The sequence below is a fragment of the Primulina huaijiensis genome, chromosome 10, assembly GCF_012295235.1.
Source record: "Primulina huaijiensis isolate GDHJ02 chromosome 10, ASM1229523v2, whole genome shotgun sequence".
Lineage (NCBI taxonomy): Eukaryota > Viridiplantae > Streptophyta > Magnoliopsida > Lamiales > Gesneriaceae > Primulina > Primulina huaijiensis.
The window spans coordinates 19,960,618-19,985,828 of NC_133315.1; the positions used below are offsets into that span (position 1 = coordinate 19,960,618).

Sequence of the window (25,211 nt, forward strand, 5' to 3'; positions counted from 1 at the left end):
CAATATTTTCACACACCAAATTATCTATCTACGTTTATACATCTAAAATTTTCAAGAAATATATGCAACAATAAACAAAAATAAGGATACGCAACAGCAAAGTTCAGCAGTTTACATGTAACCAAGAGTTGAAAGGACGTTTTTAGTCATTACACCATTCTTATCTTTTTACAAACTTTTAAGCATCAAATTACACAGGAAACACTTAACCACAACAATTCCTATTCTGCTCAATTGGTTGTCCCTTTATCTGAACTCTGCCAGTTGATTTCTTGTCAGTAGTTGGCTGGTTCCCCATTCTGCATATATTCACCATAAGTTACATAATATATTAGAAGGAAGCGAAAAGAAAATTATAGGGATTCGAGGTAAAATCACAAAAATGGAATTAGGACATGACATCATCAAATAAGCTTTAGGTTGAAACTAGCCCAAGAATTAGACATCACTATCTTCGGACTAGACTTGGTACCAAAATACTTGGGCTCAGAACGAGTCTAAGAATCTGCATTAATAGAGGTTAACATTTAAAGTAGTGAGCTAAGGTTAAAATAGTGATAGCTCAGGGATCCCCCACAAACTTCACGTCTTATTATGTATGAAGCTATGAGCAGTTTAGTGTGTTGATAAACTTGTGATGAAGACCAACAACATTAAAAATGCATAAATGAGTTCACTGATTACTTTTTCTTGATTTCACCGGCCATAGTCAAGAAAGCTTGCTCCACATTAATAGCATCTTTTGCACTCGTCTCAAGGAAAGGAATCCCAAGCTCATCCGCAAATGCCTGCAAGTTTGGTCCAGAGTACGAGTATACAAATTGATAAGCACAGTGAAAGATATACAGCATTCGAAAAGAAAATTTCAGAACATTGAGTATAGATAAAAGTTGGAGAGGGTAAAGGTGAAAACAAAAGTCCACCTGCGTCACCTCTTTTGCATATCGTTCACAAGAAGTGTCTCATATCTTAGCCCAAATATAAAGGAAAAGTGAAACACCAAAAAGAAAAGAAACAACGGCTAGTCTGTTCCCAAGATTTTGAGAACATACAATACAAACAGATTTACACAATAGTAATTAAAACAAGATGTAGATTAAGCTATCTGGAAGTCTCGAGTACATTTTATGTGTAGTCATTCCTACTCGTGATGGTTATTTCATTTGAAGTATCTCTCTCTCTTCATTTATAATCAGATAGCACACTGAGAACAACAAATATAGTCCAATACAAAGATCGTGACATTTAAGAAAAATTCCAGCAAACTTGAAGAAATTAGGATTCCCCACCACATCCACACTAAGAAATTTCAATGCCTACTACTTTTAAATTGCAAATTTTGTAGAAACTCAGAACCAGAGGAATTCAAAGCCACTTAGGAATAAAGAATTTACCTTTGCTGTCGCAGTGTCCACAACTTTGCTCTCGACTAAATCGCATTTGTTGCCGACCAATAGCTTGCAAACACTATCATTTGCATATCTATCAATCTCATTAAGCCACTGCTTAACATTGTTGAAGCTCTCCATCTCAGTCACATCATACACAATCTATCATGATTATAATAAGTACAGTTAATCTTTTGAATAAATTAGGAGAATCAATTCATCATTATCTACAAAGAACAATTAAATGAAATAAAGAGTCCTTCAGTAAGGACCCAGACAGTTTCATTAGGATACAGAAACTTGGCTTGGAAAAAAATCATAAATAGCGTGATATGGATATGAAGGATGCAGAAGACCAAGGTAACCAATAATTTGAAGATGAATGCATTAAAAGAAGGTAAACTAGATACACATGCACTTTTGAAATCTAAAATAAATGTATTTCCATGTTGAAAACCACGCTTGACCATCAATATTGACAAAATCAGATATCAGATAATAGTTAGTAAAAAAATCATAAATAATCTAAACCAGAAACAAGGTAGAAAATGTATTGGATCCAATTAGCAACATTGGTACAATGATATGGTTATAAGACACCCCACGGACCAGAGGAAGAACAAAATACCCTTGAAGCCAACTGACGAAAATGAACAGTACTGAAATTTACTGCAACATTTGATGCCTAGCCAGTAAATTACATGTATTGCACAGTGCAATATAGTTTAAAAAGTAATCATCACAGGGAAAGAAATGACTACTCCATAAAAGAATTCAATAAGGTTGGGACTAGAGTTCAAACAAGGAGAAAAGGAAGAGAGGAGAACAGGCATCAATGGTATGCGATTCAGTTAAGAACCAGAAGCTTAAAGAGCACTTAAGACAAATGAGAAATCATCATACAATTTGTACAATAGCTGTTCCGCGGACCAAAAAATACATGCACAAAGTAATAGCTTCTGTTGTTTCAGAAGAGCAAGAATACTAGATATATCATACCCGTGATGATCCCAACAATTGCAATCCATGCTTACAACAAATGTTCACAATAAATTTACAAAACAAAATCCATATATTGCGGTTAAGCATGAAATTCAAAATAACTATGACTCATCTTTCTTACAATGATCCCATGAGCTCCTCGATAGTAACTGCTAGTAATAGTCCGAAACCGCTCCTGGCCAGCAGTATCCCACTTGAAATACATTTAAAAAACACAGCATTAGGTATTAAGTATACTTCTCTTGTTCATTCATGATTACAATGGTTACGTAAAGTATAGCACCACATAGAACATATTTCACTGTTGAAAAGTACAATCACTGAACAATTGGATATCTGTGTAATGAGAAGAAAGCTTGGAATTCTACTATCGACGAAAATCCAATTCTCTTTATAGGCTTCCTTAAAATCATCTTGCTTCTAAGCTATATGATATTTAACTTCTAGTGAAAAGGCTACCTTAGTGAAGCTAAGCATTTACTTGCAACTATAAATTCTAGAGGACTAAAACACCAAATTACTATTACTTTTGAAAATAAAATTTCTCCTTCCATCATCCAACAATTGTAATTCTCCTAAAATTTGCTGCTAGATTGGATACAAAGCACTTGGCTTTAAAAAATGCTTCATGAAGTAAAGCTTTTTAACTGTTTTTTGTTGAAGCTGGAGCAGGTTTATGTTTGAACATAAACACATTAGTTTTAAACAAAAGGAAAAAGTGTTTGTGGTACAACTATAAGTATCTACATCCATACGCACTATAGTCCAATATGGACAAAAGCCACATCTGACATGAATCCACAAACCACAATTTCAAAAAGATAAAAAAAACACGTGCTCTCATCTACATATGATTTAAAGTGGTCTTAAGTAAGATTAACTTACAATTTGCAGTTTGATTGTCTTTCCATCCAGCTCGATTGTCCTGATTTTCTGTAATTTATAGACCACAACATGATAAAATTAATTCCCTTGTATCAACAGAAGGTACACTACCTGACTACTCAAAAGGGTTCGGAGGTATAACTCACAAAATCGACTCCAATGGTGCTAATGTAACTGTCCACGTACGAATCATCCTGAATACATTGATCCAACGATATTCATGAGGCAATAACAATAATTCTTCTATCTAAAATCAACAACACCCATAATCCAATGGTCCAATTGCTTATTTCCATTCCATAAAATAACTGTCTCACAACACCCATTATAAATGGATTACATTTTTTATTCCTAAAATCTTAAACCATAATAAGTAAAAACCCATAGAAAAAGAAAAGAACCCATCAAACTATGAACAGAATGCACTCAATTAGGCATGCAGAACCCCCCGTATCCATCAAATTACTCGAAAATAAACAAAATCGATCAAGATTTGGGAGGTAACGAAACGTACAGCGAATCTGAGAAGAAGACAAGACTTGCCGACCGAGGAGTCTCCGATTAAAAGAAGCTTGAACAAGTAATCGCTACAAAGAAGAAAAAAACCCCATATCAACAAAATTGGATTCCGAAAATATATGATGAAACTTAGACTCAAATCTTTCTTTCTTACTATTCGTTGCTCATCTTTCTCTCTACACTTCCTTTGGCTCCGAGGGATTGAGAAATGCTTTTATCTTTATAATGTGTTTGGAGAGGGAACAAGAGTAAACGAGTATTTGATGATCCGTTTGGTTGTTTCTAAAGTAAATAAATTTTTTTTTTTTTGGACAATTCTTTGCTGTTTCGTGGAATTAATTTGGAAACAACTATAATGAAATGGAAAAGTAAACCAACCGACAACCATTAATTTAATGAACATAAATGCATGTAGTTGGATGAGAAGAGAATTTATTTTAGCTTATTTCATATCTAATGGGATTTTTATTCTCCTCAAAACAAATAAACATACCTCACAAATTTTTTTTTATGATATGGGTAATTTTTGAGCTAACACAGTATTCAGCAAATCACGAGCAAGCTAACTTCTTGTCTTGGATTTTTGATGTAATGGATATTTCTTTGAGTGTTTGTTGTGGAGTGATGGTTGAGGTTGAGTAATGGATTAGGACTTGGCTAAGGAGGTTGGAATTTTGGCACAAGTGAGCAATTCGAGGTTCTTGAGTTGGTTCTGGGAGATTTTCTTGGGGAAGAAAGTGGATATACGAATTTTGGGTGATGGAGTTTGGTTGTGAGAAATTTGATCTCAGAATAAAGAGCAGGAAAGAAGCAAGAACAACACAAATTAGGATAAATTTTAGACTAAAAGAGTAGTGGGTTTTAGGTCTCATTTTACTTTTTGAGATGAAAAGAGTGAACCTTTGACGTTCTGAATTTGGGGTTTGAATGTAGAGTTTTTGTTATTTCAAACTACGAGTTAAAGAAAGAAATGTATAGAGTTGGAGGAGAAATAGTGTCAAGGGGATGGCTTTGAGGCTTGAGCATGGCTTAGAGAGGAAGCGATGTGTACTGTTTTATGCTGATAAAGACCAGAGAACTAGAAAGAAATTCGAATGAAGCAAATGTTTGGTGGATCCAAAGTTTGGCGGAAACTTTCTTATGTACTACATCTTTCGTCGAACGTGAATCATAATCAAGCTATTTTTAATCACTATTTTCACTTTGCCTATAGTTGTTCGACCTGAAATCATAATTTGATTTGCTTAATCTTTTTTTTTTCGTACTCGATATGCATGTCTCATAATTATAGTTTACCACACACAACTAGTATTCATAAGGGAAATGTCAGGGACATGAAAAGCGTTTTGTGTGCACTATCAATCTCAATTTTAACAAGATACAGTTGGATTAAAACCAAAGATTGGCAAAAAAAAGTAGAAAATACTTCCATATTTCTGCCAACGTAACCTCTCCTCTAAAGTCTCATCTCTCGGCAAATTTAGCTCTGCATTCATAAAGAAATATATATAGGGCAAAACTTCACATGTATATGTTGGCAACTACACATCCTTTAGAAAATAGGCACCTCCATGAATCATTGCTCACCCGATTTCTTGTAGATTTGATTAAGAAAAGATAAGCTCTCGAGCGATCAGTTATCATAGATCCCCGACTGTTCTTAGCCTCGGTGACAGCATTTCACACGCACGAAGCTGATGACAGAATTCTCATCATTCAGATGGATTCATTGCTAAAGGATGAATGTATGTGTTAATGGAGCGTGTGCTTCTCTCAACAATCAACGGCCGTTATTGACGTATTCTAGGAGCGAATCTGTTTGTTCATAGTCGCCGTAACCTTTCTTGGTCTTGTTCTTGTCCATACGAGCTTTCCTTACAGCATGTTGAATCTGTCTTTCATGCTCTTTGAGCATATCCTCCACACTTCCACCAGGAAGCAACAATGGTCCTGAATAGTGCATCCGCGTCTTCTTTAGAGCGTAACTCTGGGAAAAAAAACCAAAGAAAAAATGACTTTCTGTCAGAAATCACTTATTTACAGTTTATCAAAATCCATCACGTATAAGCCACAGACTGAGAAATACACTCGCAAAATTAGAATCCAAGAGGTACAGGTGGCTCTAAAAGTAGGAGTCTTGAATGCGAACTCCTGGATCAGATATCATGTCCGAACTACTTGTTCTAGCCCAAACTCATGGAAAGTGGACTCAGTTTATTTATTTATTTTTATTACATGATTTATCTTTTCTTTCTTTCTGTTTGTGAGACGGGTGAACAGGTGAAAAAGAAGCATCTCTTCAAGTAATTTTTACCGTTGAAATCTCCTTCCGAGGCATAGCTCCATTGTTCTTGTTGGATAAATATGGTCTTTCGTGTAAATGGTGTGATGACTCAGCATCATTTATCCGTTCATATCTGGTATTCAAGCGATGTTCTGGCCAATGGGAATGGGCACTGGAGTCTCTGCTAAAATCAAGTTGTGAATTACCTCGAGCTGCCACCGAATTTGAGAATCTAGACAACCGTGCTGCTGTATCTTGGGGTTTACAAGAATCCAATAAATTTCCTGATGTTCCCCTTTGCGTGGCATGACCACGATTCGAGGATCCTCTGGAAGGTTCAATTCGGAAGCCAGAAACACTATCCTCAGAATCGTACTTGTCACTGGTGCTCTTGGGATTCGACTGCCCTTTCCGAGCCTGAACACCAAAAACTTACATTACCAAACAAGAATACGCACTCAATATTGTAGCATTATTTGGAAAGGGATATACAGAGCTAAGAACTATCAGCACATAGCATGCAGCCTTGCAAATTATCCAAGTAAGCCTCAGAAGAGAAGTACCTGGATAGATGCTTGCATTTCAGCATTAGGGTCGCTTGGTGGGATTGCTTTGGATTCTTTAGAGGTCTTTCGAGAAGATTCAAGTCCACCTCCCTTTCTGCAGGCAGCCTTTTGTCTGGAATCAAGTTGAATAAAAATGTAATGAGAATAGAAGACAACCTTAGTCATAGAATAGAGATTAAAAATTTCAGGAATTATACATTTAATATAATGGCGATATTTCTCCATCTCAGCTCTTATCGCACAAGAAATACATGGCATCTCCCAGAAAATTGTTGCTAACAGTTAATCAAGTCCAACAAAATGGAGAAATTACAATGCAAAACTACATAAGAGTACAACAGATGGAATGTCTACCTTCTTGCTTCATCTCGCATTTTGGCATCAAATTCTTTGCAAGGTGGGTATTTGGGAAAGGATGATGGATCGCAAGGTAGAGGCTTTGTTGTGAAAAACTGGAAAGACAGTAAGACACGCTCATATAAGTACACAAATTACAAAAGTAAAATTGGTGAGATTGTGTTTTCAGGGAAAAACAAATAACGGAAATAGAAGGAAGTAGTGCATAATTTTGAACAAAGCAGCACAAAAATGAAAAAAAAAATTGATTAAAAAAAAAACTTTCGGAACGAGGCATAAATATGATAAAACAAAGCTACATGTTAACGGGATTCCATGACAAAGCTGTATTTAACAATGTCATGTATCACACGCAAATAAATGCAATTCAGTAATAAAATGTTTCAAAGATCTATTCAGCTCAGAGGAGCGAGTCACTCACAATTTATACACAATCATAATAAGGGACTAGCTATCATATAAAGGTGTAGATTCTAAAGGGAGCAAAAGGAAGTTTGAAACTACCCAGATGAATCTTGCAGGAGAGAAAAGAAGATTTACCTCACTTTGAAGAGCTGAAGTTGTAGATCCTCGACACTCTGCTTCAAAAGCAAGGAGAGATTCCACAAGTGCTAAAGCAGAAGGAGGAAAGTCCTTGAATGTCTCATCCACACATCGTTTATAAGGATGTTGAGGTTTGAATATTGTCACATGTGGTAATTTCGATGTTTTCCAGTATTCTTCTGAGGGTGAACCACAAAGTTTAAAGATTTTGTGCAGTTGTTCAACCTGCATATAATGTCGATTCTCAACAAGAAGCCAATTTTAGGGTCATAAGAGAAGTACAGAGCATTTCTGAAAAATTGTTTGTAAGACGTAAACCTAGAAAACTGAAGGAAAACTTCATTTAAAATGTACTTTTATAGGAATTAACATCGATCAGAAGATCAAGATAAATCTTGATATGCAGGGAAAAGAACAAGATACAATCTGTTGTCACGCGTAAAGAAAATCAAGGTGCCATTATATTCCTCCGCCATTAACCAAAAGGAAAAACCTATAAACTTGAAATAAAAGAAACAACATTCACAACTGGGCTAGAAAGATATGCTTCAAATCTCAAATCCAATTAGGTGAGAATGTACCTCTGTCCTACCAGTCATAATCGGTTTTCCTGAAAACAATTCGGCAAGAATACAACCAGAACTCCATAAATCTACAGAAACTCCATAATTTGTAGCACCAAGCAAAAGCTCAGGCGGTCGATACCATAGCGTAACAACTCGACTAGTTAAAGGCTGCTTTTGATTTGCTCGGAAAAAAGTTGCCAGTCCAAAATCACCAATCTTTAAAACCCCATTGTTGTCGATCAAAAGATTTGAACCTTTAATATCACGGTGCAAGACTCCACGGCTATGACAGTGTTCAAGTCCACGAAGCAGCTGCTGCAAGTAGCATTTGATCTGCATGCCCATTACGAGAAGCACTTATAAAAATATTCATGTGGTGCGGATGAAAAATATATTAAATTGTTCCCAGAGTAAATAAGACTAGGAATCAGACAGGTAAATAAATTACCAAGAGCAGCGCTACTGCAAAAAGCACAACTACATCCGTGAAGCAGACAGCAAAGTCTGTACAGGTTGATTATGTTTCCACACAAAAAAACCCTCGGTAACCAATTTTGACAAATTGATTTCAAACATGACGTCAAAATTTAGCCCATAGGAAAATGACAATCACGTCTTCAATTTTAAAGAAGATTTCGGCCTCGATTTTAAAGTCAAGGCCTAAACCTCGACTTTAAATTTTTTTTTTTTTTTAAATTAATGTGAAGTTGCAGATGGCATACACGACTTTACTTTAATTGAATAAAAAAATTATCAACGGATTCCTAAATTACCAAAATCGAGAGGTACAAACTCATCCTTTTCTGAAAAAGGTTTGCTAGTGAGTCAAATAAAATCAAGGAGTGTGAAAACGATTAGAAGAGAAGATACTCATTTTTATTCCACTATTTTTAAGTAGGATATGGTATGAAACAGGATAAAATATCCCAACTTAATGTCATTTTATACAAGAGGCAGGAAACCAAGTATGTAACGCAGAACAAATAATGCATTGTTCATCATTATAACTATATCGTGTATGCCTAAGTATTTGCTCAAGGGGATTATACACTTAAACATGAATTGATGTTCAATATCTTCGTGGAGTTCGCAAACTTAGATAAGAAAGACAGGAAGTCAGACAAAATGAAGCCAATTCACGCTTTCTCAGGCCCATATACTTATATATGAGTCATGAGATATGTCCAAAACTCATTTGAGCAGCTGTCCTGGAGCCTTCATGGGGCTGACCATAAATTGGGCAATTTATAATAAAATGAGTCCTCCTACATATTATGCGCTGTCAGTTCGCGAACTATATTACATTTCTCAGCTACAACATTTCACAAGAAACATATTTCAACATCCAGCAGCCTACTCTATCCACATTTTTCTATCCTCAAATCTTAATTAGTCACATTAGTCACAATACGGGTACTACATATTATTGTAGGATTTTCATATATAATATTTTCTTAAATTCAAAAATTGGGAGTTTGAGCATTGCAAATCAAAGAAATAAAGCATAATTAGGAATACCTATTTGTCAATGCACAAAATAACAGCGGCCATATAAACGCTGGCAAAAACATTTTCTTAAAAAAATTCTTTTGGTAAAACAAAATACAGCAGCACTCTAAACCCAAATCTTTACTAAATCGAGAGCTCTACTGCTCTCATTCCAGAGCTCCACTTGTAGCTTTGGAAATTGGTTATCTAGACTGACATGGAAAAGTCAAATCATGAGCATGCTATATTATCTGTTGGAGTTGCAGCATCACTTATGCCTCGTCATAATGTCTTACATGCAGCCAAAGGATTCTACCAGATATTTGCAGATACGAGGGTAAAAATAGTTAACAGAAACATTTAGACGAAATCTTCTACTAGAAAGATGTGAATCATATGTGATCCCCAAACATTGCCTCCCGCGGTAGATGCATAAAGGTAGTAAATAGAAAGAGCAGAAACATTGTTTTACAATTGTCTGTCAATTGAAAATTCATGAGGATAGGGTCTGAACAAAGAGAAAAGAATTTGAATAGAAACACGAACCTGTGGTTCTGTAAATTTAACAGTCGGTGAAGCCAATAGTCCAGTAAGATCATGCTCCATGTATTCAAATACAAGGTATAAATTTCCTGAAACCCTGGAAGTGACTAGACCTTCAAGTTTCATGATATTTGGATGGTCAAGCCTACGAAGAATAAGGATTTCCCTAGCCATGAAACGTACACTATCTGGATCCATATTGACAAATCGCACTTTTTTCAGTGCAACAATTTTCTCAGTTTCAAGGTCACGAGCTCTGTACACACTGCTGTAAGTTCCTTGACCAATCTGAAATGTTGGGAGTGCATAATAAAAAATGTTATGAAATGAAGGAATATTGGGGAGGTAATAAGATAATGCGAACAAAAGTGCGCCATTGTTTAAAAGTGAGAAATTAAGTTAATTTCACATGATATGCATTGTTTCAAACGCACCAAGTAATGGTTCATGTAACAAGTTATTCACCACCCAGAGCGCCTACCCCACGTGAAACTTGGAAACCTCAGAATTTTATGTTTGAAGAAATCAACATCACTAAAAGAACCTGAAGGAATAACATTTTGTGCCAGAAGATAATGAAATATTCGTCCGTGCAGAATAAATTTTTTATCCAAAGAAAATTAGTATTACAGAGATATCCATGTCATTGCACAAGAAGCTCTAATGATATTTTCCTATCTATCTTTATTGCTAATACCTAGGCACCTGTATTGATGTGGATACGAAAGAGTATACACGAGATAGATGTAGAGTGACATATAACTGCAGAATAATTCAGGCAATTGAATGACAAGATAACTCAGGACAAAGAACAGCTATAACTCACCATAAAAATATAACAAAAAGAAGATTCAGAAATATATGATGCCTTCAGAATAAGGCAGGATAAATTTAATATACCTTATCCAACTTCTCGAATGAGTCTGCTTTTCGAGGAATCCATCCTTTGATAGCTTCCCCAGCCACAGCAGTCAGCCATGATGGCCATCCAGCAACAATTTGTGTGCCATCTATTCCATTTTTTACGCTTAATACCCTGCACATTTGAGGTTGCCCCCCTCGTGTTCCCACCTCCATAGTTGCCCGTCTTTGTATTTTGGCCATTTCAGGTTTCTCAAAAACCATAGGCTTCTTATTCCCCTCGTCCCACGCAGATGGGGTGGAGCCGGCACTTCTCACAGCATGCTCTCCTGATATAAGCCTTGCTGTTGCATCATTACCTCCATTATCAATCTCCACCACAACCTCCTCATTCCTTGATGAAGAAGATACTAATCTTTTTGAAGTTTTTTTCAAAACTCTCTCATTCTTAACCTTGTTATCATCATCATCTGTACTACCTTTAGAGCAAATACATCCCATTCTACACAAAAGTTTAAGTCCCCTGTTTTTCTTAACAGGAAACTTGAGGTTCCAAAAATGAAAACCTATTTTGCTTTTCTTGAGTACCCGCAGCATTTAGCTGATTTGAACAGCATCATCCACATTCAAAAAACTTCAAAACAGATCAAAGATCCATAATTCAATTAAAAAAACCCACCTTTCAATTCTACAACCCTATCGTCACATACAGAACGCACCACGAGATTAATTAAAAAAACCGATGATGAAATCTATGTTAGGCAATAAAAACCAACTCATTCTTGAAACCCAACGCCTGGAATCAGTTATACTTGAAACCCCATATCTCAATCTCAACGAATTCTTGGGTTAATGCTCGGTTTCCGTCAATGTACGGCCAATAAAGTTCAAATTATACGGAAACTTGAAAATTCCGATCACAAATCAGGAATCTTCAACAAAACATTAAGGCAAACGCAACCCACGTCCAAGATCCAATCTTTTCAGCATGAACCAGCCCGCATTGCCCGAAACTTAAATCATGCAGCCAATCACCATAAGCAATCGGGCATGAAAAAATCAACCTCTGCTTCGTTCAGGGTTTCAGGAACAATCGATCGGGGATACGATATTTTGGGTTCGCAGTTGAACTATTGAATCTTGTAACGTAAATTGACTAGAGAAATTATCTAATAATCAAATGCCGTGATAAATTTTCTCTGAAAATTGCAAACAAGAAAATGGAAGGCATTTTGTGAGAGTGACGCAAGCAAGAAAGAGAGATGGAGAGCAGTTTTGGGTCTGACGAGCGCCTAGATTTGCGAGTGACCACTTAAATACTTTTTGACGGAGTAATATAATAATAATATAATATTTTATATATATATATATATTTATCTAATATGAGATTGACAAATTTATTCACAAAAAAATTGAGATTGAAAATTTTAATTTTATTGGCTTAAATTAAATTCAAACTATTTTGTTATTTATTTAAATATTATAGACATCTTCTTTAATGTCGAAATCTTACATCACGGGAGAGATGTTGGCCATTTAAATGAACTTGTAACAACTTCTCGTGACGCGTTTTAAAGCTGTGATGCCTCGGGTCAAAACGGACAATATCACAAGTGGGCTAGTCCGTGACATTTGGTATCAGAGCCAGTGTGTGGACGTCGCACGTTGTGACGCGTTTTAAAGCCGTGAGACCTAGGGCCAGAGCGGACAATATTACAAGTGGGTTGGGCCGTGACAACTGTTGTTAACTGAATAAATTTGCATTGATATATTATCTTTTGATTTGTTAAGTATATATAAACCCAATTTATTCTCTCACTACGTCACTAAACACTTAACATTTATTTTATTTCTGTTTATGGTAAAATGCTACAGGATTTTAGGACTCTGAATAGGATGAAAATTGGGAAAATGAAAATATTGACTTAGCAAGATCGTGACTTTTTCGTTGAATTAATATTTTTGTTATCTTTTGTAAAATTAAGAATTGTACATGTTTCCGCTACTGCAAGTAAGATATAATTATAATATTACGATTCGGAGGTCCACAAAACAGATCCTATCTTATTCACATGAGCCTTACTATCATTTGGCAATCTTACAGCCCTAGGGGGAGTTGCCACAGAACTAGAGTTTTTCAATAAACTATAATCACCAACCATATATTTATTTGCACCACTGTCAATTATCCAATGAGATAAAAAAAATTGTTTAGCAGATATACATGCCATGTTAACTCTAGCTCAGCTAGAAAATGAACCTGGTAAGTTCCCAACATCTTCAAAGTTTATGCATACTGAGCAGGTGTGAAGATTGAGGCAGCAATAATGTTTTTGTCCTCTGTGTTGGTGAAAAGTGAAGCTTCTACTTGTACACCATCAATCAAGTTTGCAAATGGCTTATGATTTTGAGGATTATCCTTGTAATCCTTTCTATTATGTTATTTATTACCATTATTAGCTTTATACAACCTATGACTAGGTGGATAACCAATCAGCTTATAAGGGAATTCTCTAATGTGACCATTCCGGTGACAATAGTCACACATCAAAACATTGTTTTTCATATTATTTGACTTGCCTTGTACAGAGAAAAAAAATGTTGATGGCATTTCAGCGGTAGATAGGGACTTACGTGATTCTTTTTTCGATATGATAAAAAAGGCTTGACCTACGGAGGGCAAAGAGCTCATCGTTAATATTTGACTTCGAATTTTGGTTGACCTTCATTTATTCCCATAAAAATTTGCAATAGCTTATGTTGTTGATCATGCGTAATGTATCGTTTCGATCTAGCACATTCGCACGAAGGAAACACAACCAAAGATGAATATTCATCCCATAATTGTTTCATCCTATAATAGTAACTAGATACGGTGTTGCTAGCTTGTGTCAAGATTCCAATTTCTCGTGCAAAGAAAAAAATTGCTTGAACCATTAAATTTATCATATTGCTCATTGAGATCCCAGACTGTAGATGCGTCAATTGCATAAATAATTCCTCCAAAATTCCTTTCGATACAAAATTCATAATCTAAGACAACACCAACACATTACATCTCTCCCATTGATGTAATGTAGGTGTTCGAGAGTAGGTCTTTTACACGTACCATCATCGTTAAATCCGGTTTTATTTTTAGCACATAAAGCAATGAGCATTGCTCGACCCCACACTCCATAATTATCGGTGCCTATCAATTGATCAATAATAAGGCTCATACCAGAGGTATCAGAAGGATGCATGTAAAATGGATCGTTGAAGTCGATGTTAACTGCCATTGAAGAAACTCATAGAAGAACAAATCTCAGTCGAAATAGCTCACGAATTAAATTGATAATGCTCACGTACAGATTCTCGAATCCCCATTACCGCGGAGCAATGATTTAAAAAACAAAAAATCCAAGAGCAGATCAGAGAAGGATCGAAAGCCTCTGCTCTGATACCATGTTAAAATGCAATGAAATTGTGCGGAATATAAAGATCTTCATGAACAAAAACAGAGTGAATGTTTCGTACAATTATTATGTTCAAATGCAAAGAAAAAACATTTATATAGCTAACAAAGTCGGGTATCATAATTGAGCTTAGCTAAAAGCATATTTATTATTTATCTTCTATTTATATGTCAAATATCTATTTAATTTTATCCCGTTTCTGCATGAATCCGTTGTTCGATTCTAAGTTTTAAATTTTCTAATGAAAAATTTCTAACAATGTAGGAATTTTATTTGATAACCAAACGCGTGGTTTCATTGTGCAAGTAAAGGTTTGGAAACCCAAATTTTAAAAATTTGTTTTTGGAGCAAATTTAATGTTTATAGACAATTATATTTGAGACCACAAACCTTATGTGGCACTTTTTTATGAGCAAATTATGTACTCAATTTTTTTTTTAATTTACTGACTGATGGATTTGTTAATATGAAATTTTTTAGTTGCATGTTTCTTGGGTTGTTCTACTTTGGAGAGGTGAATATGATTTGTTTTGCTTAGTTAGGGTTAATGTGATTTTCAGTATGACAATAAAGAAACTGTTACTTAATCAATTGGTGAAAGCTGACTTCAATTAATGATCATACACTTTCATCATATTTAGTATACAAATCAAACTTGTAGGCAAATTTGTAATTTAATCTCCCTCACTGTCTCCCGATCCTTCAACTTCTCATTTTACACCATACACAAAAGACACAAACGGAATGCTTCTTCAATCGTATGAGGAAAAATTTGTATAATAACTTCCATCAACTATTTATTTAAGAAAATGACCTTCTCATGTGTATTTTGATCGATGTTAAAAAACAAAATACCCCATCGCAAGACGAGTTCATACATGAATCATCCAGTTGCGGGAAGTGGTGCACAATCTCATAACTCGGTTTTAGCCCCAAATGATTTTCTCACAAAGACGAAGCTTTGGTTACATTATATTTGCATATGTAGACATTGTTTACATGGATATTTAAGAAGAGCCAAAAAAAAAAAATTCTATATTTTTTAAATTTATGATTTTGAAATGTGATTGTGCATTAGTTTTTGTATTTGAGTATCCTTAGTTTGTCAGTGTTTTTAGGAAAAAAATTCCAATGTCTTCCTCATAAACCTATTGGTACGTGTTTACGAGCTTTTGATTTAATGCAATTGTTCTTTGTAGAAATACATTTTGTTACCATTTTATCTATGGGTTTTTTTTTAGTTTTATATATAATATGTCTCTTGTGAGACGAACTCAATTTTTTTTGGATGAGTTGACTCAGTTCATATTTAAAATTAAAAATAATATTTTTGATATAAAAAATAATATATATTTTTTGATTCGATAAAAGATTTGTTAAATCTATAAAATAATTTTAAATGAGTTTGTGATTAAGAATAAGTAATAAAAAATTTGCAACCATCAATTTGTTAGAATCCTAGAGTAGCAGCTGTCTGATAATTAATACAATACATAAGAAGTCAAAACATTAAACATCTACTCACATTTTCTCAAAAAATAAAAATAAAAAAATCTGTACACATCCAACGGCTGTTGCAGACTCATCAAAATATCGACGGCTACAACTAATAAAATACATGGAAGAACATTCACCGTAAAGGCCGCCCAACCGATACGACAGCTAGGCTCGGAGACCACCCGAGTCTCCAGATTCGTAAGCATCCCGTCCATCTGTGTACAGCCTGTCTAATCAAACCCACCCGGAATATTCAAAATTATCAAAACCCCTGCCAATTACTTAAATATTACAAAATTTACCCCATCAAGTTTTGAATTATTATGATTTTTAGTCCTTCATAATGTGTGTAATTTATTTTTGGACGAGTATGGATCATTTGCTGGCGACAGGCTGTCAGCAACAAAGTGAAGACTAGTCCTCTCTACCTTACAATTTTCCCCCTTCTCTCTTTCACATACAGCAAATTTCCCTCTGTTGAGTTCTTGTTTTCTCTCTCTAGGTTTTTTTGGCATTTACCGGCGGATTTCGCATTCTGAGTTTGGGATCGCTGGATCGTTGATTGGGAACTTGTAAGCTTTCTCCTGATCTTATTATCTCTGTTTTTTTCTCGGAATTTTATCTTTGGTTGCTTCATTGTTGTTTTTGTACGAATGGTGCTGGTTTTGCGAATATTTTTTTTTGTTTTTTTTTTTAAATTTATCGCCACTGCTTGTTTTCTTTCCATTTTTGTTATGCTTATTTTCCTCTTGGAGAAGACCGTGAATGTTACGGTTGTGATGTGTGTATGGAGAGTTTTGGTTTTCTGATTGTGAAGTTGGTGGATTTTGATTTTTAATCCTAATGTAGGTGTTTGTGAGATGAATTGATTGCTTTTTATTGTAAATTGTAAGCATGAATTGAAGTCGTTTATTTTTATCATCTGCTTGTTCCCATGTTTATATGTTTAATTTTGTAGTGGAGAGTTACCTTAACTGAGAATTATGGAAATGGATCAATTAGTTATGTGTGTCAGTGTGTGTGTGTGGAGCTAATTGATTTTGATGCGTGGAAAGTTTAAATGTTTAACTGAAGGGGAATCTAGATTTCCATCTATTGCAAATTTTTTTTATCAATAAGTATCTTTTGTATCTCTGGCTGTTGGATTTTTCTGTGTTTGTATGTTTTCTGGAATTTTGATGACATGAAAAATTCTGAATCTTGATATCTGTCTTTCCTCAATTTCTAATTAGAGATGCCACGTGTGAAGTGTTCATATTGGATGGAAGTTTTTTAAAAGTATTTTGGACACAGTTGATGGATCATGGTATTTGTTTTTATAAAGAATATTTATGTAATTTGCGCTGGCCAATAACTTCAATTTCCATTTATTGCCTCTAGTACGTCTCTTTGCTATCAAAACTTTACGTTATTATTTAATTATACTAGCTTCACTTGTGCTATCAGACTGGTCTATGTCCATTGAAATCTTTGAGATGTTTTTCAGCGATTATATTCCTAACCGTCGAGTACCGTGGTGCCACATAGTAAAGGGATATTATAGTCTTATCTAATTTTAAGTTTCTGTTCTAATATACCGCATGTTACAACTGTGTTTTTCCATGAAGTTTTGATTTGTTTCCTAATTTTAGATTGTGTATCAATACACATTTAATTAATTATTTAATTTAATATTTAACTAATTTCTGGATATCTGAATTTAATAATGAAAGTTACCTCATTTGAAAATCTTCAAGTTTTGTCAGATTTTGAATAAATCTTGAATTTTCTTAATTGTGTAGTGCACTCACAAATATCTATTGCAATTGATGGGTTGTGCCGGTTGCTAAATGTTTAGTATTTGACTGCTTCATTGTCTACTGTGATTGGCCTCCTTGGTTTTTAATTGATTGCTTAATCATGTGTTATTGCATATTATTTATCATTTCTATTTCCACTTTCTTCTGTCCTGTGAAACTAGCTTTGCTTGATCATCATTCTATGGACTTCCAGCAGCTAGATTCTCTTCATATGTAATTTGTTTTGCTTTGCACTGTCAGTATTCGTAGGTTAATTTTGTTCTTGTCATGATAGGATCATAAAACTGCTGTTAGTGTTGTAGGGTAGGGAAGGTGCCTCATGCATCTAACTTTGTGTCCCCATTGGAATATGCCAGTAAATGCATCCCATCTCATACACGTGCATGATCGTAGGATGCGATCTGTATTTAGCATCTATTTATTATCGATTGCTGAAGGAAACATTCATCTTATGTGATTATTTAAAGCTGCTCAGCTGTTTAATGTGTTCATTGCAGGAACACGAATTTATGATTTTGTGCCTTTATTCACATTGTAGATTGTCAGACTTGTGGTGCTGTCCTTGAAGGTCACTTGTTTCCTCAATTCTTAATGTTTGCGGAGGATTTCAAACCAACTCCCATAGAGCTTTAAAAAACCTTGATAAACTCAGAATTCTGACCTTTTCCTGCTTTTAGATTGAGGAACGCCTGAATATTCTGTCAAGTGACCTTATATGGTTGTTTTGGAGTCAGTAGGAGCCTTGAACAGTTGTTTTCAACAGTACTCAGATTGTGTGTAGCCTTTCAGAGGGATCTTGTACTCAAAACGGTTTATTGGTGTTCATGTTGGTGGAGAGCATGCGTGGAATCCGTGCTTTGGGTAATGCCCCTGACGAGATTTGTTGGTGATGCACTTGGTGTGGCGACGATTTGTCTTGTTGCTCTATTATTACTTCTAGGGTTGTTTTGCATTGTGTATTCCTTTTACTTCCAGAATCGGATCCGCGATCGAAGCCTTGTTCGGCTCAGTTATTTTAGTGGTCCTTGGATTATCAGAATCACGTTCATCTTTTTTGCTGTTTGGTGGGGTATTGGTGAGATTATTAGGTTGAAACTGTTGAGGCGCAACGGGCGAGTCTTGAATGCCCTAAGTTTGAGATGGCAGGAAAATATTTGCAAATGTTACATCGTATCAAACCTGGGATTTGCAGAACCATGCTTGTTTCTCACCCTCATTTTCCTTCTTCGTGCATCTTTACAGAGATCTGGAACGTTGAGCAGGCAGTGGAACGCAAAAACAGCTGGATATATTCTTCTATATTGCTTCCCCATATTTATTCTTCAGCTTGTAGTTATTCTAATCGGACCCGAGTATAAGAAGCACGGAAATTCCAAACTACCTTCTTATTTCATCAGAACTGCGTCTGAAATAAACAACAGTGATGTTATCCTCTGCACTTACCCTCTGTTGAGTACCATGTTTCTTGGTCTTTTTGCCACCGTGCTAACTGCCTACTTGTTCTGCCTTGGTAGGCGAATTCTTCATCTGGTCATCAACAAGGGTTTGCAAAGGAGAGTGTACACATTAATCTTTTCGATTTCTAGTTTTTTCCCGTTAAGAGTCATTCTGCTCGGTTTATCCGTCCTATCTGGGCCAGAAACACTCACGTATGATGCCATAGCCTTCATAGCTTTTCTTTCCCTTTTATGTTGTGCCTGTGTGGGCATGTGCATGCTCGTTTACCTTCCTGTTGCCGACTCTCTATCTTTGAGGAGGAGAACAAACGAATATAACGATACTATATCTCTAATTGCTAATCAGACCCCTCTTGGTGGGACTATAATGAGTAGCCCTGCAAGAGACTCAGCTGCTTCAGCAAATCGTGGGTCAATTTCTTTTCGTACAATGGAGATAGAGGAGTCTTCGGGAGCAGGTTTTGTGGAGCTGAGTCTCTTCACTTCGACTCCTCCTGGTCAGCCTAGACGGATTGGCTGGCCAATGATTCCTACAGCTCAAGGCCCGGTACACTAAATATTGCCGAAACTTCACCGGGACACTAATTACTGCCAAAATGTTCTCGGTGAAGAATATTTTTGTGATGGACTTGAATCTGTTTGTAAAGGATTTTTAGATGAATAAGGATTTTTTTTGTGGCTAATTTTGGATTGAGATATAGTGGTTTGGTTTTGTCGCTCCTCCCCCTGTTTTTTTTGGTGGTTCTCTTTTTTGAATTGTCCCTTCTGATGACAAATTCACAGCTTATTTATGATCAAGGCTGTTCGGTTTACTTTCGTGTTTTCATCTATGTTAGGTCGGTTGGTTACCTATATGTTTATGGGGCAACACATTTACCCGTTCTGATGATAGTTGGTTTTCCCTCAACTTTCCCATGTTGGGAATCCTCCTAGTTAGCGCGTAGTGGGGGGTGATTTGCTGCGTATTTTAGGAGACGTAGAGATCAAATATAACTCTGTTTTTAGAGCAACATTGTTTACAGTAAAATTAATTTATGAATTATTGAGTAATTATCACGTGAATACGAAATCAGCCAACCTTCAATTAAAATTGGAGTTTTTAAAAAAAAGTTCGATGTCCCTAGATAATTTGTATGTTTACCCTGAATTCAAACGCAAAATAAGTGACGTACAACTCCGAACGCTTCATTCTTTTTAATACGAAGTAATATTACAGTTGAACGGTCTTTTAGGGGCCTAATTCAACCAATTTCTAGGTTGTTGGCCATCGACAAAGTTATTAGAATATTAATTTTGAGTTTTGGTTTATTAATTTTTTAAAATTTGTTTTTTAATTTTCGATTATTTTGTCCAATTATTGATGTGATTCTGAGACATTGAAAATTGTATATCACACATCATAAATTTGATCAAAATAATCAAAAATCAAAACTTAATATTCCAAAACAAAATTTTGAAAACTTAATAAATCAAAAGTTAAATTTTAACTACTTAATATACCAAAAAATCATTTTTCCTTTCTTTTTGTATTTATTGCTTATTTTTTTAGGCAAAAGCCAAAAATAATAATAATAATAATAATAAATGATAAAAAAATAACAATAATAATAATAATAAATATAAAATATTCAGCCTACCGAAACCAGAATAGTATAATGAGATGTGCCAATAAAAAGCCTGGAGGCTCCGTTTCTTGCTATCTTCCTGCATCACCGTTCGCTCATCCGGAAACCCCAAGGCAAATCGCATCTGTTTTACTTGAGAGAAAGTTAAATGGCGTCGTTCAACGAAGCACCGCCGGGCGATGCGAAATCGGGGGAGAAGATCTTCAGAACCAAGTGCGCTCAGTGCCATACTGTCGACAAAGGCGCCGGCCACAAACAAGGTCCTTCCCCTTTCCATGTTATTTTCATCGTTTTTTATTGATCTGTTCATCTGCGATTTGGTGATGCCTGATTGATCCGTAGTTTCAACGTGGTGCTGCGATGGACCAAAATATATGTAATACATGTATAGATCTCTTGTTAATTATTTAATCTGTTTCGATTTTATCTCGACGAATCGAGCACGTTGTTTTATGAGGTAACCTCGTTGATAGAGAGTTGGTTGTTTTATTCTTTCATTAATTCAGATTCTTGGTGTTTTTTGTCCCTGTACTTAAAAATATCTGATCCAGAAACCTAGTACCTGGCAAAATGCAATATTTACCAAAAAAATAATTGTCCTGTTTTATTTGATTATATATTCAATTATACGACTTTTGGATTTGGATTTGGATTTTGTTGAGGAAAGTGAAAGAAATAAAAATCTAATGATTTAGCATCGTAAGATCAGGTCTAAAAAATATTTGGAAGTAGCTGATATTATGACAAAGGAAAAGCTACAAAAAACAATTTATTAGCCAAGTCAGCTAGTGTCATAAACTCATAATTGTGCTTGTTGGGAATGGGATGTTTATTTGAATTCAGTTCAACTGCTTGGGTTGTAGGTTCTCTATAAAGTTTAAATTTCTAAAATAAAAATGAAAAAGTTTGCCGAATCTTAATCGCCTAAACCTATACTCTGGCTGCCAATTAACCATTGGTGGCTGCATATTTATCATTCTGGATGATATTGATATCTTCATTTGTGGGGAATTATGGCCTCGTAGTTGTGCTTTGTGAAAATTCTCATGTGTTTTGGAACTCCAGGACCGAACTTGAATGGCCTTTTTGATAGACAATCTGGCACTACCCCTGGGTATTCTTACTCTGCTGCCAACAAAAACATGGCTGTACATTGGGGGGAAAACACACTCTACGATTACTTGCTTAATCCGAAGAAGGTATAAACAGATGCATATAAAAATACATGATTTGTTAAATTTCTTTATTTTCTTGTGTATCTAACATTTGTGCAGATCTGTCTCCTCATAGTTATCCTATAAATTAGTTTTGTGTATTTCAATAAGGTTTGTGTATGTTTGTGTGTGATTCTTCTTAGCCTGACGGAGTCCGTCTCTGCACATTTTCTGATACATACTTGACCACGAAAGTATTTCATTTTTCCATGGAGTGGATGTCTGTGTTATTTTTGTCTTTTTATTTTTCTATGTTATCTTATTTTACAATATTAATGCATCTAAAATTATTGAATAATGAACGTCGAAATAATACATTACACATGGATGAAAATTTTACATATTATTTTATTTTGAATAAACTATTACACCTTATTATCTTATGTTTACTTTTGCAGATTCCATTTCACTTTTTTTAAAAGTATATGTTTATATTTGTGATATAAATACAATTTCAAAGTTTAACCTCCACGATCATACCATGACTGGTCAATGTAATGGTTCCGTGAACTGTCTGAATTTTGAGCATCAGCTATTTGCAAAAACACAATTATATAATTCATCTTTGCATGAATTAAAGTATCTTTTTAACTGCATCTTCAGATTTCTGCCAACCAAGGATGTGAATAATTCCACGGTCCATACATTTCTCATTGGCACCGGTTGCCGCCCAACATGGTTTCTAATTTATAACAATTAAATAATATTGCTTCTCTATTATCAAGCATAATTAAAATGTGCACATCTCTTATTATCTGTTTCTGTTTTTGAATTTTCGTATTTTGTGTTAAATTATAATTTCATAACTGAGTCCATGACTTGAGGCTCTGTTATGTCTTCAAAGGTTGAGGGGATAACTTGGGATATAACTTGTTGTATGCACGTCTCTCTCGTCTAAAACCATTTCTTATCTCGTGTTCCCTTTTACTCATTCAAATTCAGGAGCCACTTCTTTATTTGGTCTTGAGGGCTCTGGTATTCATGCAGAGATAATTATTAGCATGAGGTTAAATGCCGACTAGTTTCCCCTCAATTTATAGTTTCTTTTTTTTAGTTTTAATAAAAAATCATTTCCTATCATGTGATTCTTTAGAGTTTTTTACATGCCATAATACACATGTTTTTTTGGGTAATTATGGAACTGATTGTGTGAGAGAAAGTCTACCCTGCTATACCAAGTCACATACTCTTAGGTTGTATTTGGACTTGAGAATGAATATTCACCCGTAGATTGACTAGGGATATATTGAATTTGAAATATGACTATAGATTCTCGATTTTTTTCTTGTTGCCAAACATACGTGATGGATTTGGATGATGGATTTTACGCATGCAATTTCCAACATGTCCAATCTAAATTCCGCCTTTGGTAACCTTCCTATGTAAATGGCGTCTGAAAATAACCTGTTCACTAGAAACGTGTAAAGTGAAGAGAAGGATTTTTACTTGTTTGCGAGTCCAGTGTTCACTGAAATTTTTTATACTCCTCATGGATGCAGTACATACCAGGAACAAAGATGGTTTTTCCTGGACTGAAGAAACCTCAAGAACGTGCTGATCTAATTGCATATCTCAAGGAGGCGACCAGTTGAAGATATTCACTGCAAGAGAGCATATTGCAGTTTCTGATTGTTGGATCGAGCCTGGATTCTTTTTCTAGTAACAGTTAAATCAAATGATTTTTCGCCGAATAAGAGATTCGCTATTCTAAGCTGTGCTCATTATCTGTTCGTCCATGCCAGCAGTAGAAAAATTTTGATGCAACTTTTGAATTTTTAATCGGTTGCTCATTATCTGTTCGTCCATGACAGCAGTAGAGAAATGTTGATGCCAAATTTGAATTTTTACTCGGTATATAACCGAGTAAGACAGTGAAAATATATTAATAAATATCGTGTCATTTGGAACTATGATCTTCAGTTTTTGTTTGCACTGTGAGATTGTTTGGTTAATTTTATTGGTCATCTTTTGATGTTTTTCTCTAGCGGGAAATTTTCTATCTCAAGTTTAAATTGATCGTCATGCACCTAGTCCTGATATGGCATGACAATGAACAAGATTTGTTCCAGTTTGAATTCGACACGTAAAATGTAGTCACGGCAAGCCAACAAAGTGGCACACCTACTAACCAAATGGAGTCTGCAGTCTCGTTGTAATTCTGGTCTCAGGTATGCCAATCCTGTTTTTAGTCCAGAGCTAGACATATTGAGAAAAGAAATCCATTCTTTAAAAAAAGAGAATAATGCTATACGGTTGAATAATTTATTTCAACCGATACACTTAAAAAAAATTAAAATAAAATATGTCACGTTGAAGTGACACGATCTTAGCACATTACAGGAGATGTTAGAGTTCGAATATGACAAGCAAAACACCAACGAATATTTCTTGGTCTAAGGATGAGTCCAAGACTTATATAATAATAGGTTTAAATCTCACTTGTATGATTAACAATTAGATTAGAGAGTAAATTCCACTGTTCTAAAAATCAGCTAAGCCGTCGACCGACCGCCTAGAAAGTGCTAGTCGGCCAGTTTAGATGGCTACAACTTTAATTTTAATTTTATTTTTTTAAAAAGTTTTCTAGTCTTTTAATTAAAAATCCAATTAAAAAATAAAAGATAATTTTTTTATAGACCCTAAACCAAAGTTCAACAAGAAATATGATTTGTTGGCTTGTCACAACACATCAAACTCCATTTTCATATGCGATTTAGAGTGATAAAACTTCACAAGTATATTCGAAAAAGAGGATAATAACAATGTTGATATTGAGTTAATTTAAATAATAATTTAATATCCTAAGATAAAAAAAGATAATCTTATTTTTTATTAGTCATTTTCTCTCCACTTATATCAAACAATGATTTAATATATTAAAATAAAAAAATAATTTAAAGATGTTAATATATAATATTACTAAATATTTATAAAAATAAATTTTAAAAAAACAGCCTAAGTGCGGGAAGGTAGTTTAGCTGTTCGCCTACCAGAATTTAGAATACAGGTAAATTCCCCACCTTTGTATTTAAAAAAAAAAAAAAAATTTGATCTCACTCACTCTTGTAAGGGAAAAAGGTTGAAACAAAATAGATGTAACTAGCTTTGAGAGTGTTTATTTATAGTAACATTTAGAAGATAATGAATGTTTTTCAAAAGTAG

At 34.9% G+C, this 25,211-nt stretch overlaps 4 protein-coding genes across 9 annotated transcripts; 2 read left to right on the top strand and 2 right to left on the bottom strand.

Annotated features, from left to right (window-relative positions):
* Window positions 1-63: 63 nt before the first annotated feature.
* Window positions 64-4,090, bottom strand: LOC140986796 (ras-related protein RABD1-like). The gene is made up of 8 exons (XM_073455154.1): window positions 3,949-4,090; window positions 3,790-3,862; window positions 3,422-3,469; window positions 3,276-3,323; window positions 2,512-2,583; window positions 1,395-1,550; window positions 685-788; window positions 64-299 (listed from the first exon to the last, which is right to left on the bottom strand). The coding sequence occupies exons 1-8, from the start codon at window positions 3,960-3,962 to the stop codon at window positions 206-208; spliced, it is 609 nt and encodes a 202-aa protein (XP_073311255.1). The 5' UTR covers window positions 3,963-4,090; the 3' UTR covers window positions 64-205.
* On the bottom strand, window positions 3,789-12,299 carry LOC140986795 (probable serine/threonine-protein kinase At1g09600). 2 transcript variants are annotated; one of them, XM_073455153.1, is made up of 9 exons: window positions 11,042-12,299; window positions 10,145-10,429; window positions 8,126-8,443; window positions 7,542-7,769; window positions 6,999-7,096; window positions 6,642-6,738; window positions 6,109-6,495; window positions 3,949-5,781; window positions 3,789-3,862 (listed from the first exon to the last, which is right to left on the bottom strand). In XM_073455153.1, exons 1-8 carry the CDS (start codon window positions 11,597-11,599, stop codon window positions 5,575-5,577), a joined length of 2,178 nt encoding a protein of 725 aa, XP_073311254.1. In that variant the 5' UTR covers window positions 11,600-12,299; the 3' UTR covers window positions 3,789-3,862; window positions 3,949-5,574. The 2 variants fall into 2 exon arrangements, with proteins under 2 accessions (XP_073311254.1, XP_073311253.1); XM_073455152.1 differs by having other exon boundaries at window positions 6,642-6,756.
* Window positions 12,300-16,366: 4,067 nt separating this feature from the next.
* LOC140986199 (uncharacterized) lies at window positions 16,367-20,022 on the top strand. 5 transcript variants are annotated; one of them, XM_073454266.1, is made up of 3 exons: window positions 16,378-16,526; window positions 17,187-17,260; window positions 18,251-20,022. In XM_073454266.1, the coding sequence occupies exon 3, from the start codon at window positions 18,618-18,620 to the stop codon at window positions 19,764-19,766; it is 1,149 nt and encodes a 382-aa protein (XP_073310367.1). In that variant the 5' UTR covers window positions 16,378-16,526; window positions 17,187-17,260; window positions 18,251-18,617; the 3' UTR covers window positions 19,767-20,022. The 5 variants fall into 5 exon arrangements, with proteins under 5 accessions (XP_073310366.1, XP_073310365.1, XP_073310367.1 ...); XM_073454268.1 differs by having other exon boundaries at window positions 18,292-20,022; XM_073454267.1 differs by having other exon boundaries at window positions 17,187-17,232; window positions 18,229-20,022.
* Window positions 20,023-20,848: 826 nt separating this feature from the next.
* LOC140986201 (cytochrome c-like) lies at window positions 20,849-23,956 on the top strand. Its single transcript, XM_073454270.1, has 3 exons — window positions 20,849-21,095; window positions 21,901-22,034; window positions 23,549-23,956. The coding sequence occupies exons 1-3, from the start codon at window positions 20,984-20,986 to the stop codon at window positions 23,639-23,641; spliced, it is 339 nt and encodes a 112-aa protein (XP_073310371.1). The 5' UTR covers window positions 20,849-20,983; the 3' UTR covers window positions 23,642-23,956.
* The last annotated feature ends 1,255 nt before the right edge of the window (window positions 23,957-25,211 follow it).